The sequence below is a fragment of the Oryctolagus cuniculus genome, chromosome 13, assembly GCF_964237555.1.
Source record: "Oryctolagus cuniculus chromosome 13, mOryCun1.1, whole genome shotgun sequence".
Lineage (NCBI taxonomy): Eukaryota > Metazoa > Chordata > Mammalia > Lagomorpha > Leporidae > Oryctolagus > Oryctolagus cuniculus.
The window spans coordinates 19,833,456-19,851,707 of NC_091444.1; the positions used below are offsets into that span (position 1 = coordinate 19,833,456).

The window sequence follows — 18,252 nt, forward strand, 5'->3', positions numbered from 1 at the left end:
TTTGACTTGGCCCAGCCCTGGCTGGTGTGACCATTTGGGGAGGAAACTAGCACATGGAAGATTCTCTCTCTTTCCCTTCCTCGCTCTCTCGCTCTCTCTGTAACTAGGACGTTCAAGCAGATGAATAAACCTAAGACAGAAAGAAAGGAGGGAGAAGCGAAGCTGCTGTTCTAGTGGTCCTAAGCACCAGCCCCTGCGGCTGAGGAGACCTGTAGGTGCTGGGCTCTGCGCTGTGGTGTCCTGGGAGCCGGGGAGAGGAAGCCAAGGAAGGCAAGGTTTGGAGAGCAAGTCAGCCTGTGCCCGCGGCCCTGCCCCCTCTCACCTAGGACTTCCTGTCGCCCCCCACCCACCTTCCCACACACCCCAGCGAGGGACTGCTGTTTCGCTTGAGGTGCACATCCCCCGTGCACCCCCAGCCTCGCTCACCTTTGACCTCCATGCCACACAGACTCCTCGCTTCCTGTTGGGTCCACGGCTTCACCAGCCGCTCCCCGCATGTCCTCTGTGGCCTCAGTACCTCCCGCCCCCAGGGCCATCTCACTGGCCTCACTTCTGCCCAGGCTCGGGCGCATGCTCAGGGCTGAGCACCGTGGCCGCCCTCGTCCTCCACTCGGCTCCCAGCCCTGCCCTTGCCCCTCTGCAGCCCTCGCCCGGATCCCGCACCGGCCTCTCTTCTGGGTGCCTGTGCCCCTCCGAGGTGACTCGGTGACTGAGGTCCTGTTAGACGTGGCCCCTCACCGTCCTCAGATTCAGTGCCCCCCCAGCCTGTATGTCCCCCGAAACGTGCTCCTCTGTGCACAATGCCGATCTCTGCCGAACTCCAAATTTCTCGTTCATTCCTCCCATGCGCTCCCAGCCCCAAGGCGCAGGCGCGCTCCCCCGCACCTGGGCTCCACAGCTGTAATGCAGACCCTGCCAGCACCTCCAGGCCCCCGGACCCTTGCGTCCTGACCGCTTCCCACGGCCCAGACATTCCCCACTCAGCACTCAGAGCATCAGCCGCGCAGCAGCCACAGGGACAGCTCTGCACACGGCTCCGCCTCCACCAAGCCCCTCGGTGGGCTTCCCACCGCCCTCAGCAGGAGCCGGGCCCTCAGCCCCTGCACAAGGCCTCTGCCAAGCCGCCCGACCCTGCTTTCCCAGCCCCATCCATCCACGGCAGCACCCGGCAGCCTCCCCTGCGTGGGCACCGAGCCCTGCACGGTCTTGTAGACAACCTGTGCCCGGCTCTCCTTCCACAGCCCTCTGCTCCCAGGACCCTCTCACCCCTGCCCCTGGGCCAGAGGCAGCTCGGGCTTCCTCCTGGACTCCCTGGACTCCCGCGAGAGCGTTCATTCTCCCTATAGCGTCATGCAAATAAGCGCCTCTCGATGCATCCTATCATTTCCTAAGCATTCATTTGCGTTTTCTCCCTGCTACCTGGAGAGAGGACCTGGACCTTCCTGGGTTAGTTTCTTGTGGTTTTTTTTCTGTCCGGTGCCTCATGCTGGCGCAAACAGCCAAGGCTCAATGGATGTCAAGAAGAGCAGAGTTAGCCACTCCATCGGGACTGCCCAGGAGCTTGTGGAAATTCAGATTCCCAGGCCCCGCCCCAGATCTGAACCAAGAGCTCCAGGCAGGGCGGGAGAAGCAGCCTCCGGACTGAGCCTCAGGCCACCGAGCCAGGGACCTCCCACTGTCATCCGGGCGTTCTGGGAGAGGAGTTAATTTCTAAAATAACGTTGATTAGGCCATCAATTAGGATAAGGAGGTGATAATCACGGAGCCCAAAGGCAGGAGTGGAAGGAAGCAGGAGCTGGCAGGGAAGGGAGGCGCCTGCCCAGGCTGGGTGGCGCCCTCTGGGCCCAGCTCTGCCTCACCGCTGCTGGTTTCACGTCTCTGGACCTGGGGTCCCCGGGGCCAGCACATGGCGGGGAGGGGGTACAGTAAGGACCTCTGAGGTTGTTCTCAGCGCCACTGCTGGGCGCCAGCGGCTGGCGGTGGTGGTGGCAGTCCAGCGGGCTGTGCCCGCAGCCTTGCCAGATGTCCGTCCCAGCAGCAGACACAGGCCAAACGCGGGCCACTTTGTCGTAATGAGATGAGGCCAGAGCCACTTTGGTTTATGAAATGCACACAGCAGGGCTAATGCATTAATGGACAGCAGCAAAGGCCCTTTCGCTCAAGACGGGGACATCTACAGCAGGCCTTGGAGGAGCAAGGAGGGAGTAGGGCTGCTGTCCCTGCAGGCTGAGTCCCGGGCCAGGGAGCACCGGGGACCAGAGGAGGCCTCCCAGGGACACCGGCAGGCAGCCCACTCTTCCCACAGAGACTAAGGGACAAGGCTTAGGGAGCAGGGAAAAGTCCAGGCTCCCCCCCACACCCCCCAGGGAGAGCCGAGAGGATAGCACCCCCGCCCGCCCTCCCGGGGTGGACTCTGCCCCATTGAGGAAAAGGCGGGAGCCCATTCAAACGTGCACCGGGATAAACTTGATCGCCAAGCCCAGCCCCAGCCACCGGCCCTGCGCCCCGCCTGCCCCCGGCGCTGCCTCCTTTCAAGTTGGGCAACTTTAAAAAAATGGGAAAGCGAGCGAGCGCGCCCCCACGTACTTGACGAAGAAGATCCTCCCACCGCGGTCAACTCCGTAGGTCCAGCGGCCGGGCAGGTCTAGCCAGTCCACCTCATCGGCCATCTCGCCGGCCCCCGGCCCCCGGCGTCGCGGGAGGGGCCCTGCTGGGTCCCGGGCGCTGGCGCGGGGGGCGAGCTGGCCGCGCGCCCGCGGAAGGCACCGGGCGAGCGCTCGGCCCGCGCCGCCGCAGCCGCCGCCGGGCTCGCTGCTGCCGGGCCCGCCGCGCCCCGCACTTGAATGACCGAGGCGAGCGCGCCCGGAGGACGCCCCCGGCGGGCGGCGGGCGGAGGCCGCGCGGGCCGCAGGGCGAGCGCGGGGTGTTGCCCTCACCCGGCTCCGGCCCCGCACTGGAGCCGCCGCCGCCGCCGCTGCCGCCGCCGCCGGGAGGGCGGGGCCGGAGCCGCCCCGCGGCAGCGGTCAGCGACCGAACCAGGTTGTGCTCGGGGCGGCGGCTCCGGGCGGACGGAGGTCGGGGGAGCGCGAGGCCCGCGGGGTCTTGCTGGCCGAGAGCGCCCGGGGCAGCCTGGCCGAGCACCTCCTCCTGGAAGCCTGCCGTGACTAAGTAGAATGCCGGAGACCCCACCCCGTTCCAGAAAGGAAAAGGAAGCGAATTTTACGGTAACCAAGACCCAGGAGGGCGTGTGTCCTGCGCGGTCCGCACTGGCTTGGCCGCCTTCTCAGGGTCTGAATCACTCCTGGGGTCTGCGCACTTCCCACCTCTCCCCTCCCTGCTGCCCCTGGAGCTGCAGTTAGGTGCGCACAGCACCAGACTCCAGGGAATAATTAGACAGCGAGGGCGACACCTGCCCCCGAAGGTGGCCAGTATCTGCTGAGGGATTCCCAGGGATTTGACCCCCATTCCGCCTAGGGAACTCCTGCTCAGCCCTCCAGAGCCCACCCTCTCCAGGAAGCTGCTGGTCATTCCTGCGCAGGTGTCCACACGTCCATCTTCCACGTGTCAGGATGGCTAGTGAATCACCCTCCAGGGGCACTTAGCACACCGGAAGGCATTCCTGGAGTCACTCGGCTCCCCTGCTTCGCTGGACCATGTGTGGCTCAGGGCAGGGGCTCACCTTACTCGTCTTTATGGCCCCACGCATACCTGGAGCACCAGGCCACTGATGACACCTGTGTGGTCGTCGCTGAACCACAGCGCTGTGCTTTGGGACCTGGTTTGGGGGCACGTTAACTAGAACCCTCGGCAGCACCGGGGTGACTCCCCAGATAGCCCAGGTCTTGGCCTGGCACTTGTACGGTGTTGACCTCTCGAAGGTGGGGAAGCTGGGAGGATGCCTCCATCTTGTGCTCAAATGCGGGAAACTGGGAGGGAGGGAGAGAGGGAAGGCTCATGCATTCTTAGAACTGCACCTAGGAGCTACACTGAAACTGTTCTCTTTGAATCCCATTAACACGAGGATTGTGTTACAGTAATTATGCATTTGCTGTGGCCCTGAGAATCTAATGTATTAATAAACTCCTTTAATTAAAAAAAAAAAATAATGCCACCTCCAAGCAAACAAATGTGGGAAACCGAGGCACGGACGAGGGAAGGGGTTGGTCGCCAAAGAAGGCTGTGGCTGGGAGAATCTGCCTTCCCACGTCCCAGGCCAGGGCTCTCTCCATGACATCATCCCGCCTCTAACGCCGGAAGTCAAGTCTGCCAACACACACAGGTTGCTTCCTGGGTGCCAGGTGTGGGCGGAGCCCATCTTGTAGATGCAGAAGAAAAGCAGAAACTCACAAATCCCCGACTCAGACCCCACAGATTCCGCGTCGAGAAAGTGAAGTGAAGCAACCAGAAGTGGAGTCCCTTGTTCCTGGCCTGGGGTAGGTGGGAGGAGGAGCAGGAAGCAGGCTCCTCCCCCGGCTCCAGCCCCGGGCTCCACCCCCTAGTCTTGTGAAACACCTGTAGCACTAACCCTGCTGATAGAGCACCGGCCACCTGCCCAGCCCCTGCGCTATCCTAAGATCTGAATGCCGGAAGGGCTGCCAAAACGCCTCAAGGGAAAATACCGGCAGCCAGGCCGCACTCCCAGTCCAACCTGAGCAGCCAGTGAGGGCAGCTGTTCGGGCTGCTTGTGGGTGCAAGGAGCGACGAACGGACGTGTGTCTGAGAGCATGTGCTACACCCCTGGCTTCTCTGAGGAGTGCGGGGCTCCTGTTACATCTCTAATCTGACACTTCTAGAACATTTATGTAGACAAGAACAGCGGTTGAAATTTTGAGTGTGTTTTGTACTTGTTTGAAATAGGAAATCAGGTTTGAAAATAATTTTCTGACTGTGGTATATTCTTCCTAGGGATTTTTTTTTTTTACATCCCGGTTCTGTGTATATGTTATAATCGGTACTGATATGCCTCGCAATGGCATTTTAGCAAAAGAGCTAACGATATGCAAAACAGAGTAGGAAGCCCAAATAAAAACAGCTCAGCTATGCATTCAACAACTGCTGGCGAGAAGGAAGCAGGGTTGAAATACTAAAACCTGGAGCAGGTGTTGTGCCCACGTTGGAGTGCCTGGATCGGAGTCCAGCAAGTCTGCTTCCAATCCTGCTTCCTGCTGATGCACCTGAGGCCACACGTGCTGGCCAGAGCGCCTGGACTCCTGCTGCCCACGAGGAGAGCCAGGTGCAGCTCCTGGCTCCTGCTTCCTGCCTGGCCTAGCCCAGGCTGTTGCTGGCATTCGGGAAGTGAACCAGTAACAGACCTCCCTCCTCTCTCTGCCTCTCCACTAAGTACGTGATTTTCTTCTGTTTCCCCTGCAGCAAGTTTTGCTTTACCACTTTACAAGGCAACAAGCCCTGGAGAGAACATATCCGGAACATTCAGAAATTGTCCTGATCCTCTCCCTCCTTTTGCTTCTTAGTCGTTTAAATACTGTTTTGCTTCTCATCTGGTACCTGAGGGAGACTTCTCGAGAGCCATCGACATCAAATCCCTGGAAGTCAACCTGGATTAATGGGGTGGGCCCTAAATCGAATGACAAATGTCCTCAGAGGAGACCCACGGGTGGGGGTGGGGTCCCAGGCAGCCGTTAAGTCCTGACCTGAGAGTCCCACATTCCACACTGGAGAGCCCGGCTGCTTGGCTTCTGACCCAGCGTCCTGCTAACGGACATCCTAAGCAGCCGACAGTGGCTCAAGCATGTGGGTCCCTGCTGCCCCATGGGAGACCCAGACGGCGTTCCAGGATCCTGGCTTCAGCCTGGCCCAGCACTGGCTGTTTCAGGCACCCGGGCAGTGAACCAACAGATAAAAGATTCTCTCTCTCTCTCTCTCTCTCTGTCTCCCTCTCTTCCTTCAATCTAAAATGTTAATAAATAAATACAAATTTTCAAGAAGAGATGGGAAACTTCACAGAGAAAGGAGAGTGGGATTTGACCCAGAAGTGGCCACAGGTCAGAGACTGCTGGCCACTGCCCAGAACTGGAAGAGGCACAGAACGTCTTTCCCCCGGGGGTTTCCTGGGGCTGCTGAGCCCTGACCACACCTGACTTCAGGCTCTGGCCTCCAGAACTGTGGTAATGTGTTACACAGGCCGGGAACGTGAGTGAGGACTGGAACAGGTGTCTGTTATGTTGACCTGTCCACTGTCCACACTCCCTTCTTGGTCCGTGGCCCCCTGAGTTTCCTTTGGACATCTACCCTTGGCCGTGCTCAGCTCACGTGTGTGTGTGTGTGTGTGTGTGTGTTGGGTGGGCTGGCCCATTGGCCCATGGGGAGGGGGCTGTGACACAGACTTGGCCCCAGTGGCTGATCCAAGAAAGGATTAACACACGGCTCAGACCAGACCCATGGGTCTCGGTTTTCAGAAGATCCCAGAATTCTGGGGAGGAAGCCCCTTTTTCTCGCAGAGGTAGAAGTAAAGCCGGCAGGTGAGGACGGCCCAGAGCCCTGCTTACAGCCCCTAAGCCCTGGGAGCGGGAATCACGTGCCTTTCTGGTGACTGCAACGGGAATTTCCTCCCTCGGGAAAAACAGGCTTTAGGACAAGGAAGGGTCTTAGGGACCACCTGGTGCGAAGCCCGCATTTTCCCCTGGAGGACACCGGAGAGGTGGGGCCAGAACTCAGATCTTCTGAAAACCGGATCAGTGCAAGGCTCTGTGAGCAGACGGCTCTTCCAGCATTTCAACCCATTTGGCCAAGAGACTCACACGGCAGCAGGACTGGAGCAGAGTCGTCGGCTGGCCAGGCCAGCAGGCGGTCGTGACGTGCTTCCAGCAAGTAGGAAGCAAAGGAAAGGAAGCAGGCGTTAGAGGTATGTTTGCATAAATATACAAGTGCCCAGGCAGGCTAGTGGCTTAATCAAAGTTCCCTAAAGAGACAGGTTTGGGGGGCCGCGCTGTGGCATAGCAGGTAAAGCTGCTGCCTGCAGTGCCGGCATCCCATATGGGTACAGGTTCCAGTCCCAGCTGCTCCACTTCCCACTTTCCCATGCCTGGGAAAGCAATAGAAGATGGCCCAGTGCTTGGGCCCCTGCACCTGCATGGGAGACCTGGAGGAAGCTCTTGGCTCCTGGCTTCGGATCAGCTCAGCTCTGGCCGTTGTGGACATTTGGGGAGTGAACCAGTAGATGGAAGACCGACCTCTCTGCCTCTGCCTCTCTGTAACTCTGCCCTTCAAATAAAATCAATAATAATAAAAGAGGCAGGTTTTGTTATAAAAAACTGCTGCTCTGGGGTTGGCATACAGAGAACTGTAGAATTCTGAGGTTTCCCGGCAGTGGAGGATGGCTCAAGTACTTGGGCCCTGCACCTGCATGGGAGACCAGGAGGAAGCTCTTGGCTCCTGGCTTTGGATCTGCGCAGCGCCAGCTGTAGTGGCCATTTGGGGGGTGAACCAATGGAAGGTAGAGTTATGGACAGTGAGAGGGAGAGGCAGAGAGAAGGGTCTTCCATTCCGTGCACCTGTACAGGCTGGCCAGGGAGGGCTTCACCGGGAACAATGACATTCGAACAGAGGCTTGAAGGAAGGGAGGAGCACAGTGTGTGCACCGGGGACAGCCAGGCCTGGGCAGTGGAAACAGCAAGCCTGTGGGTCTGCAGGCAGAAGCAGCCTGGCAACGTTCGAGAATTTCAAGGAGGCCAGTGTGGCTGGAGCGGGGCCAGCAAGGCAAAGAATGGGAGGAGGTGACGACGCAGGGGTTGAGGGAGGCCGGATCATTCCAGGCCTTTGATTCTAAATGAGGATAAACGGTGGGCTTCGATGGTAGGCATGGCGCGATCTTTACATCTTAGAGTTTTTTAGAGGATCCTCTGGCTGCCGTTTGGGAGAGGGTGGAAGCAGGTTCAAGCTAGGAGGTCATAGAAACAAAACAAATGAGACGTGGTGGCTTGGTTCAGGATGCTAAGAGAAATGGTCAGACTCCAGGTGTCTTTTGAAGGTCAAACTGATGGGATTTGCTGCTGGCGTGTAGTTGGGCTGTGAGAGGCAGGGAGATTTCAGGGCACTTCCAAGGCACGTGGCCTGAGCCTGGGCAGGAGAGAGCGGCCACGGGCTGAGACGGGCGCGCGCTGCAGGGAGAGCAGGCTTAGCAGGTGAAGTCAGAGACGCCTAGCAGATAGCCAAGTGGGGGATGCCAAGGAGCACCAGGCTGCGTAAGACTGGAGTCGACCTGCCGTGACAGCTGTGAGACCGGCTGAGATCACAAACTGTAGGCAGGAAGGGAGGCGGCCAAGATCCAGGGCTGAGCGCGGGGGCACTGCAGCTTCCAGAGGTCAAGTGGATGAGAAGGACCCTGCGCAGGAACTGAATCACGGGCGGCCCAGGGAGCAGGGGTGGGGAGGCTGGGGGACACAAGAGCGAGCGGGCCCTGGAAGTGCGCCCTCGCAGGAAGAGGGGATGTGTGAATGAACGGAGCTGAGTTCTAGAAGGGCCGGGGTGACCGGGGGTTCTGTCTGAGCAGGAAGCGACTTGCACTCCCGTGTGGGAGGGTGGGGAGATGGCCCGGGTTGTTTTTAAGTGGGTCTGAGGACGGGCCGGGGAAGATGATGGTTTTGGCTAATGAGCCCTTGCTCACCGGGCACAGAGAGGAGAGCGCCTGAAATGTGCTTCCTTCAGCTCCAGCTCGCAGAGCCCCTGCTCGGCTTCTCCCGGGCCTGACGCCAGGCCAAGATGGCCGGCTGAGTTTTCCTGCCAGGACTGGGTCCCGGAGCAGGGAGCTGGCACAGGCAGCTCCCCTGGAGGCGGAGTGGGGAGGGGGCCGGAGGGGTGGGCCAGGCAGAGCCCTGAGGAATGGCCCCGTGGTCCACCTGCTGCTATTTCTCCTCTGAGTTTCCCCTTGGCCCTGTGGCTCCGGCAGGCAATGCTCTTTCTGCACTGGTTTGGATGTCCTGAGTTTTGTTTTTTTCTAGAAGATGGCAGCTGGTGCTGACTTTGGCATCCTGGAACCAACACAGCATTCGGTTCAGTTTAGTTCAATGAACTTGGACGGCACCGGTTTGCCCCCATTGCTATGCAGAAGCCGTTCCTGCCTTCAGCCAACCAGCATCTTTGCCTCGTGTCTCTGCCACCCACCAGCCTGAGAGCTGTCCCCTGCACTCCAGCCCCCAGCTCCTGCATCTTCCTCTCCCTCCCGCACCTGCCCCTCGTGCCGGGGGGGATTTCAGTGACAATGTGAATGGACCATCCAGTGTCCTAACCTCACAATATCGGAAGTCCTCGATTTCCTCAACTCCAGGGGTGCCCACTCCACTCCCATATGCTGTTCCTACCTGAGACTGTGCCTCGAACCTTCTCACCGCTAAATTTGCTCCAACTTTTCTCCCTAAACTCATGGAGATGTTCGAACCCAGGAATCTTCTGTTAAAAGTTAATGAATGGGCCAGCACTGCGGCTCACTAGGCTAATCCTCCGCCTGCGGCACCGGCACACCAGGTTCTAGTCCCGGTCGGGGCGCCAGATTCTGTCCCGGTTGCCCCTCTTCCAGGCCAGCTCTCTGCTGTGGCCAGGGAGTGCAGTGGAGGATGGCCCAAGTGCTTGGGCCCTGCACCCCATGGGAGACCAGGAGAGGCACCTGGCTCCTGGCTTTGGATCAGCGCGGTGTGCCGGCCGTGGCAGCCATTGGAGGGTGAACCTTTCTCTCTGTCTCTCTCTCTCACTGTCCACTCTGCCTGTCAAAAAAAAAAAAAAAAGTTAATGAATGAATTCTGGTGGTTGATGGGTTAGGATGGAGGCTTGACCCAACAGTGGCATCTGAAGGCGGGGTCTTGGCGAAGTGATTGGGTTGGATTAGGTTGTGGAGCCCCATGATCAAATCACGCTGACGTGATAAGGAGAGACCACATACAGGATAGAGGAAAGGCAAAAAGTGCCCCCTGCGTCTCTGCTCCAGGCTGGCCGTGTGGCCGCTCCTCTGCCACCACCAACTTCCACCAGGTGCCAGACCAACGGGGCGCCCAGTCTTACACAGCGAACCTCCAACTACAACCCAAACTCAACCTTCCACCCTGGGCTGCTCCTCTCAGTACGTTAACGTCAGAGGAAGCTGATGCAGAAGCATCGTTGGAAGCACAGCTTTGGGTCCTGTAACGCCCTCGTCCCTCTCTTCCTGCCCCTTTAACCCCTGGAATTTCCTCCTAATCCGTCAAGCAGACTTGCACTGCCTCCTGCGTGATTCAGCACAAACCCGTGGCCGACACCGCATCCCCTCCCGAGCCCACATCCTTGTCCGCTCGTCCTCAGCTGTATCCACACGGCAAAAACTGCACTCGTCATTTATCCGCACGCTCTCAGGTCCCCGTGGCCAGGAAGATGCCAAGCCTTTGGAGGACGTAAATAAACCCGCGCCCCCACACAGTCACACTCGCCAGCCTTCCGGGGCCTCTCGCCGTGCGCGCAGTGCTGGTCAGCCACAGACCTCACCGTGACGCCAGGACACGATAACGGCGCTCAGACACAGACAGCCTGGCCAATAGCCACTCGCGCCGGCCTCTGGGCTCACTGCGACCATCTGCCCTGCACTCCCGCCCGTGTGTCTCCCTTTCCACAGCTGACCTCCCTGCCTGTCCTCAAGCCCCCAAGTGCCCACCCGTGGCCGGCCCCCCAGAAGCCTCACCGCACCCACTGCCTGGTCCCCGTCCCCGCTACTTAGGCAAGCCCTCCTTCACGTCCAGTTCTTCCGCTCGAGTCTGTAACTGGGCTCAGAATTTCCATCAGAAAAGCAACACACGAAACCCAACTCCATCAACCCCCGTCCGGCTGCCTGTGCCCCACTCTCCTTCCTTTCCCTCCCAGTTCCTCAAAGGAGTGCCTGCATGCTCGGCCCTCTCAGTCCTCGCCAGCTACAGTCTGGTGTCTCCCCCAGCTCCTTGACAAGAGCTCAAGCTGTTCCAGCAGAGGTAAACACTTGCTTCTGGGTTCTAATCCCACCTCTCTGACGCGCGTGCCCGCTCTGGCCCTGCCCGCTCCGGCCCTGCCCGCTCCCTGCACTGCAGGCCTCCTATGTGCCCCCTGAACTCGGGAATCCGGCCTCCTGTCTTATTTGTTAATGGTGTGAAGCGGGTGGGGACCTAACCCGGCGATGGTGTCGGGGTGGGGCTTTGGGAAGAGATGAGGCTGCGCTGGGCTGTGCAGATGCAACCCCCGTGGTCAGCGCTCAGCGGCTCTGTAAGGAGACATGCACCTCCCCACCCTCCCCCCACCCCCGGGTTCCGTTCCCTGACTCTTCTTCCTGCCCTGCCGTGTCCCGTGAGCTCCACCGCCCTTAGCAGACTCCAGTGGGACTGCCTGACCCTGGACTTGAACCTCCAGACCTGAGCCAAAACAAACCTCTTTCCTTCCTAAGTAGCTTGACTCTGGTGCTTGGTCGTAGTAACGAGAAGCTGACGGCACCGGCGCCCAGGCCCTTCTGAAGTGCAGGGATTCCGCGACGGTGCCTTTGCGTTCTGGCGTCCTCGGGCGGGAGGAGCCTTCTGCGACCACTTGCTGTTGGCCAGTTCTCCTTCCAAACGCAGCCCGGGAAGAGCCCTGCGCAGACTCCTGCCACAGGGCAGCTCGCGGCGTCGACTGTCCGGTCCCCGTCCACACTGAAGCTCCTGGGGGCGGGGACTGTTGCATCGTCAACGTCGGGCGCCACCCTCGGCCACGCCCTCCCCTGTGTCTGCAGCACACCACCCTGCCCTGCCTGGATTTTCTCTGGTTACTCCCCAGCGCTTTAGAGACCACCTACGTGTTGCTGACTTCCGATTTTCTACCAGAGTCTGATCTCTCCCTAGGGCCTCGCAGGAGCCTACCTCACCCACCGCCTGCTCCGCGCCCACGTGCACATTCCACAGACTCTCCAACTTCACGTGGCCGGAAGAGAACGCTTCATTTGCACCTCCAAAGCTGTTCTCCCCCGAGACCTGTCTGTCCTCACAGATGCCAGCGGGACTGCTCACCCCATCGCTCAGCCCTAGCGGAGCAGGGTGTGGCCGGCCGCCTGCCCCGGCTGGCCTGGGACTTGTTCTATGTCCCAGGAAAACCCTTGATCTCAGGCAACCCAGGGTGCTCGGTTATCCTACCTGGGAGTCACCTCTGATTTCTTTCTATGCCTCACATCCCACACCCACTCAACTGGATTCCCCTCCAGATACCCAAATCTGCCCTCCCTCCACCTCCACTGCCACTGTCCAGGCTCCATCTCGTCCTACCTAGGCCACCCCAGCAGCCTCTCTCTAGTCTCCTGTCCTCTGTGCTTGGTCTGCTACATCTTTAAAAAAAAAAAAAAGATTTATTTATTTATTTGAAAGGCAGAGTTACACAGAAAGGAGAGGCAGAGAGAGAGAGAGAGAGAGAGAGAGAGAGAGAGGTCTTCCATCGGTTGATTCACTCCCCAATTGGCCACAATGGCCAGAGCTGCGCCAATCCAAAGCCAGGAGCCCGGAGCTTCCTCCAGGTCTCCCACACAGGTGCAGGGGCCCAAGCACTTGGGCCATCTTCTACTGCTTTCCCAGGCCATAGCAGAGAGCTGGATTGGAAGGGGATGAGCTGGGTCTCGAACCAGCACCCACATGGGATGCTGGCACTTCAGGCCAAGGCGTTAACCCACTGCCCCACAGCGCCGGCCCCTCTGCTACATCCCTTACACAACAGCCAGAGGGCCTTTGTAAAGAGAAAACATGACGGTAGCACCCCACACCCCCAGCAGTGACAGCTCGCCAAGGACACTGGGTAAATCTAAATCTCCCCGCCGGCACCGCAGCTCACTAGGCTAATCCTCTGCCTAGCGGCGCCGGCACACCGGGTTCTAGTCCCGGTCGGGGCGCCGGATTCTGTCCCGGTTGCCCCTCTTCCATGCCAGCTCTCTGCTGTGTCCAGGGAGTGCAGTGGAGGATGGCCCAGGTGCTTGGGCCCTGCACCCCATGGGAAACCAGGAAAAGCACCTGGCTCCTGGCTCCTGCCATCGGATCAGCGCGGTGTGCCGGCCGCGGCGGCCATTGGAGGGTGAACCAATGGCAAAGGAAGACCTTTCTCTCTGTCTCTCTCTCTCACTGACCACTCTGCCTGTCAAAAAAAATAAATAAATAAAAAATCTAAATCTCCCCCGTGGTCTGTCCCTGCTCGCTCAACCACTGTCATCCCACCCCCTCCTCCCATTCACGGAGAGGTCAAAGTTCACCTCATCAGCGAGGCCTTCCCCAGTCACCATATCCAAAGGTCTCTTGCTCATTCCATTTCATTCTGTGGCTTCTCCATTCAAGATATGAGCTCCGTGAGAGCAGAGACCTTGACGGCCTTGCTCCAATCTGTGATCCCAGCGCTGGGCCCAGAGCCTGGCACACAACAACTGCTCGGTAAATATTTGCTGAGTAAATGAAAATTCAGCACGTGGGACAGGGCCTCTCACGGTAGTCAGAAATGATATCGCATCAACAAATTAATCAGCCAAGCTCTGCACTCGGCCTTGGGCCCATTTAATCAATAACATGTGCTTCTTCTGGAGTCTGTAGTCTACCAGGAAACAGATGTACACAACCCTTACACTAAATGGGCGTCACAGCTGGGGAGTAACACGTGTCTGATTTTCTTAAATTAAATGTGATCGGCTCCTCCCACTGGGGGCGGCAGGAACGTGTCCAAGTCGTCACTGAACTGTCACCGCCATCCCCGGCGTCTAAAACATCCAGGAAGGGCCCTTCCTCTTCAGCGCCCCGTGCTCCTGGCTCTGGCCTTCACGGGTCTCCGGAGGGCTGACTGCTTCCTGGACTTGGGGGGAGGTTTGAGATGGAAGGTTCTGGGCAAGCAAAGTGTTGACCCTGGGACTCTCGGCGAGCTCGGGGGAGTGCGTCCAGCCTGCCTCTGCCCCGGGCCCCACCTCTCTTCACCTCAGCTCCCCGTCCTGCCCTCCTCATCCTGCACATGCCCGCCTACCTCCCCGCCCCGGGAACGAGACGTTCGATGATCAGCGACCCTTTGGAGACCAACGGCTCCACTCTCAGAGCTCCCTACGCGGGACCATTCCCTTCCTCCTCGTCACCGCTGATGGAGCCGATCCGCTGGGATTTCTCCTCCATCCCCTGAGCCACCGCACCCTGCCGAGGGCTCCACCTCCACGACTCCCGTTTCCGGTCTAGCCGCCCCCTCCGTGGAGCCCTTTCCTCATACCTATGCTTGTACAACACTCGACTTCATGCTCTGGTTCCTCCCCCGCACAACCCATTGACCAAATGATCCGAGAGCTAATCCACAAGAACCAGTCACCCAAGTTACTCCGGTGGCTTGACGCTCTCGGAACAAGAGGCCAAATCTGCTGGCGTGGCACTCAGACCCTGCCTGGCACACCTGACCTCCCCTCCCCTTCCCTGCCAGCCTCTTAGCTCTCCCACTACCTTCTTATCCTTACCTTTCCACTTCCCTCTACAGCTACCGTTCCTTCTGGAAATGTCCGTGTCTCCTTCCTCTTCCCCTGTCCTGTTTCCTCAACGTCCCCTTGAACAGAAGCCTTCGTTTGTCAAAGTCCTGCTCAAACTCCATCAAACCCGAGCAGGAGGAGTCAGCGCTCCCCAGGAAAAGGAGTGGAGCGCTGTGGTTAAAGGCACGGACCTCGGAGCTGCACCGAATTCAGCTGCCAGTTCGCTGCCATTCCCGAGCTGTATAACCTGGGTACGTGACGGTGCTTCAGGCCTTGTCTTTGTAATCTGGGGTCTATAAAATACTACGTGAGTGGTGTTTGTGCCAAACAAGTCCCAGGGATTTTTCATGATCATCGAAATCTTCCCAGCTACTCTATGGGATATCATTACCCAAAGTTTACGGGTGGTCCCCTGAGACTCGGGTAATCTACTCAAGGGCTTGCCGCTGGGGGAAGTGGAAAGCCGGGATTCAAGTGTGGATGGACCAAGGCGGACTTCTCTTTCCTAGGAAGGAAGCCAGAGAGGCCCGTTTCTCAAACTCTCCTTGTAAAGTTGAACGTTACTCACCACTTGATCCAGCAATTCCACTCCCAGATTTATTTTTTAAAAGTGAAATCAGAGGTCCACACAAATGCTTGCATGCAATTTTCACAGCGCTTTATTCATAATAGCCACAAACTGTAAACAAACTGTTATCTATTGAATGAATACGTTGTGGTACAATCAGACAATGGAATACTACTCGGCAATAAAAAAGAATGAACCACTGAAACTCTCAACAATACAGATGACTCTCAGAAGCATTGTTCTACGTTAAAGTAGACACAAGGGCTGGCGCTGTGGTGTAGTGGGTAAAGCTGCGGCACTGGCATCCCATATGGGCGCGGGTTTGAGTCCCAGCTGCTCCTCTTCCAACCCAGCTCTGCTATGGCCTGGGAAAACAGCAGAAGATGGCCCAGGTCCTTGGGCCCCTGCACCCACGTGGGAGACTCAGAAGGAGCTCCTGGCTCCTGGCTCTGGATCGGTCCAGCCTGGGCTGTTGCAGCCAGCTGGGGAGGGAACCAGCAGGTGGAAGACTTTTCTGTCTCTCCCTCACTATCTGTAACTCTACCTCTCAAATAAATAAATAAATAAAAGAAAGTAGATGCAAAGGCTCCATACTGTGTGTGGTTCCATTTTTATGAAACTCTAGAAGGGGCAGAATAGTGTTCAAAAGCAGATTAGCTGCTACCAAAGCTGGAAGTGGGCAGAGAGAGGGAGAGAGAGAGAGAGAGAGAGAGAGAGGGAGAGAGAGGTCTTCCATCCGCTGGTTCACTCCCCAGTTGGCCGCAACGGCCGGAGCTGTGCCAATCTGAAGCTAGGAACCAGGAGCCTCTTCCGGGTCTCCCACGTGGGTGCAGGGGCCCAAGCACCTGGGCCATCTTCCACTGCTTTCCCAGGCCATTAGCAGGGAGCTGGAACAGAAGAGGAGCAGCCGGGGCATGAACTGGTGCCCATATGGGATGCCGGCGCTGCCCATATGGGATGCCGGGGCTTAACCAGCTATGCCAGAGTGCCAGCACATTACATGGTGCAGGGAGGGAGGCAGTAGGATGAAGGAGGTAGTGGAAGGTGTCACTTGGGTTAACGAAGAGTGCATCGTGCAACTCATTCTGCTCTGTGCTGAGGGTCGGTGTGCGGGGCAGTCGCGGTCTGTGGGAAGAAGCGCAAGGGCAGACACGTGACGATTCCAGGGAAGAATTCTGCAGACGCAGATGCAGGCACCGCTGGGGAGCCTTTAGACAGAGAGGAAACCTGGGCAGGGGGAGACATCCCTGGGGGAGCCGGGGGTCTGCGCTCAGTGGGAGGGAGAAGGGCCGCTGGCCCAACAGGCTATCCCTGGGAAATTAACCGCAAGCCCTCGCACCTGCTCCAGCCCTGGCCTCCCCAGCAGTCCCTCTCCTCCGTAATCCAATCCACGGCTCCGCCCCAACGGTCGCTCCCTCCGGCAGTACTGGTTCCACCCCGGGGCAGGCCGAACTGTGGCTTTCTGCACGTTGTCCTGGGGCGGGACTGTGTTCAGAGGTGAGTGTCCAGGAAATGTGTCCCTCAGAAGTAAGGCAAACTCAAAACAACAACATCCCCAGGTCAATCCTAGGGGCAGAAAGACAAACCTGCTTGCTCAACCAAATCAAGTAGAAACAGAAGAAGAAACAGAGACCATAACAACACGGTTGAAAGCTGCCTCAGTCGCAGCAGGCACAGGGCAGTTAACACGCATTCGACACACACACACACATGCACACACAGCTTCGGCGCCACGTTCCTGGAAGGGGCTGGGGTCAGCCCCTCGCCTAGGTCCCTTCATGTCAGCCCTTTGGGAGCCAACACCAGCCTACCAGGGAGCAGGCTAGGGACCGATCTGCCTTGGCTGTTACTTCCAAGATAGCCACATCAGGGCAAGCCCCTGCCTAGGAGTTCTTGGGACTTTTTTCCTCCTTCTGGGCGGGTCACGTGTAGGACTCCTGTCACCACGCGCAGTGACTCTGCAGGCTGGGCGCAACACGACCTCCCTGACGCACAGGAATGGACTTCCAAGCCGCGAGCTGAGCAAATACATTATTGAGATAAAGCGTTCACTGCACAGACGCTCACCCAAGTCCCCAGCCCGGATCCGGCCCCGCTCTCCCTCCCATCTCCTGAGTCATCAATTCACTTTATTCTCTCTCTGCTGCAGATGAGGAAAAATCCCTTCATTTGTTTGTGTTCACACACAAACTGGTTCTCCCATAAAGGACAGTTCTGGGGAGGGGAGTTCCCACAGAAAGGTGGAGTCCCAGTGGGCCTGGCAGGCCTGGGGTGGGCGGGGCAGGCGGCTTGCCAGCCCCAGGGGAGCAGTGGTTAGATTAGCAGTAACGGGCTCAGACGCTGAGCCACGCCATCTGGTGGACTCAGCGGGGCACAGCTGGAAACCCAAAGCCAATCCTTGGCCAAAAAGGAGTGGAAACTAAGCCCCAGGTATGGTGGGTAGAACATTCTGCTGCTCGGATACAGTAAGTTAGTTCTGGAAAAGAAAGGTCCCAGGTGACTTGCTCACATATTAAATTCATAAATTAACATGCACGTTATTAATGACTCTCAAATTAATTGGCATGGTATCCCCAGCCAAATTGAATTTTGTAATTACATTCTACAAATTTAGTTAGCGCTTACTGCGGCTTTTCTCTAAGGACCTGCACATTCTGCGACTCTGTTATCTTCCATTGTGGCACATTTGCTTCTGATCAGACATCGCTGTTGATGAAACTTTACTAATTAAAGTCTATAGAGGCCGGCGCCGCGGCTCACTAGGCTAATCCTCCGCCTTGCGGCGCCGCACACTGGGTTCTAGTCCCAGTCGGGGCGCTGGATTCTGTCCCGGTTGCCCCTCTTCCAAGCCAGCTCTCTGCTGTGGCCCAGGAAGGCAGTGGAGGATGGCCCAAGTGCTTGGGCCCTGCACCCCATGGGAGACCAGGATAAGTACCTGGCTCCTGCCATCGGATCAGCGCGGTACGCCGGCTGCAGCGGCCATTGGGGGGTGAACCAACGGCAAAGGAAGACCTTTCTCTCTCTCTCTCTCTCTGCCTGTCAAAATAAATAAATAAATAAATAAATAAATAAATAAATAAATAAAATAAAGTCTATAGGACACACTGGTTTTAAGAAAGACTGGCTGCTCCACTTCGGGTCCAGCTCCCTGCTAATGTCTCTGAGGAAGAAATGGCCCAAGTGCTTAGGCCGCTGCACCCACGTGAGAGACCCGGATGGAGTTCCAGGCTCTTGACTTCGGCCTGCC

General features: G+C 58.0%; 1 protein-coding gene across 17 annotated transcripts in view; it reads right to left on the bottom strand.

The window, feature by feature from the left end:
* PLEKHA6 (pleckstrin homology domain containing A6) overlaps nt 1–2,777 on the bottom strand; it is a 146,026-nt gene extending 143,249 nt beyond the window's left edge. For 6 of the 17 annotated variants that reach the window (XM_051821169.2, XM_070055144.1, XM_051821177.2 and 3 more), the window contains exon 1: nt 2,587–2,771. In XM_051821169.2, coding sequence (XP_051677129.1) covers nt 2,587–2,669 — 83 coding nt within the window. In that variant the 5' untranslated portion in view covers nt 2,670–2,771. Of the gene's footprint in view, nt 1–2,586 lie in introns of all 17 variants that reach the window. The other 11 variants (XR_007909866.2, XR_007909867.2, XR_007909865.2 and 8 more) reach the window with 6 other exon arrangements.
* Between the last annotated feature and the right edge of the window lie 15,475 nt (nt 2,778–18,252).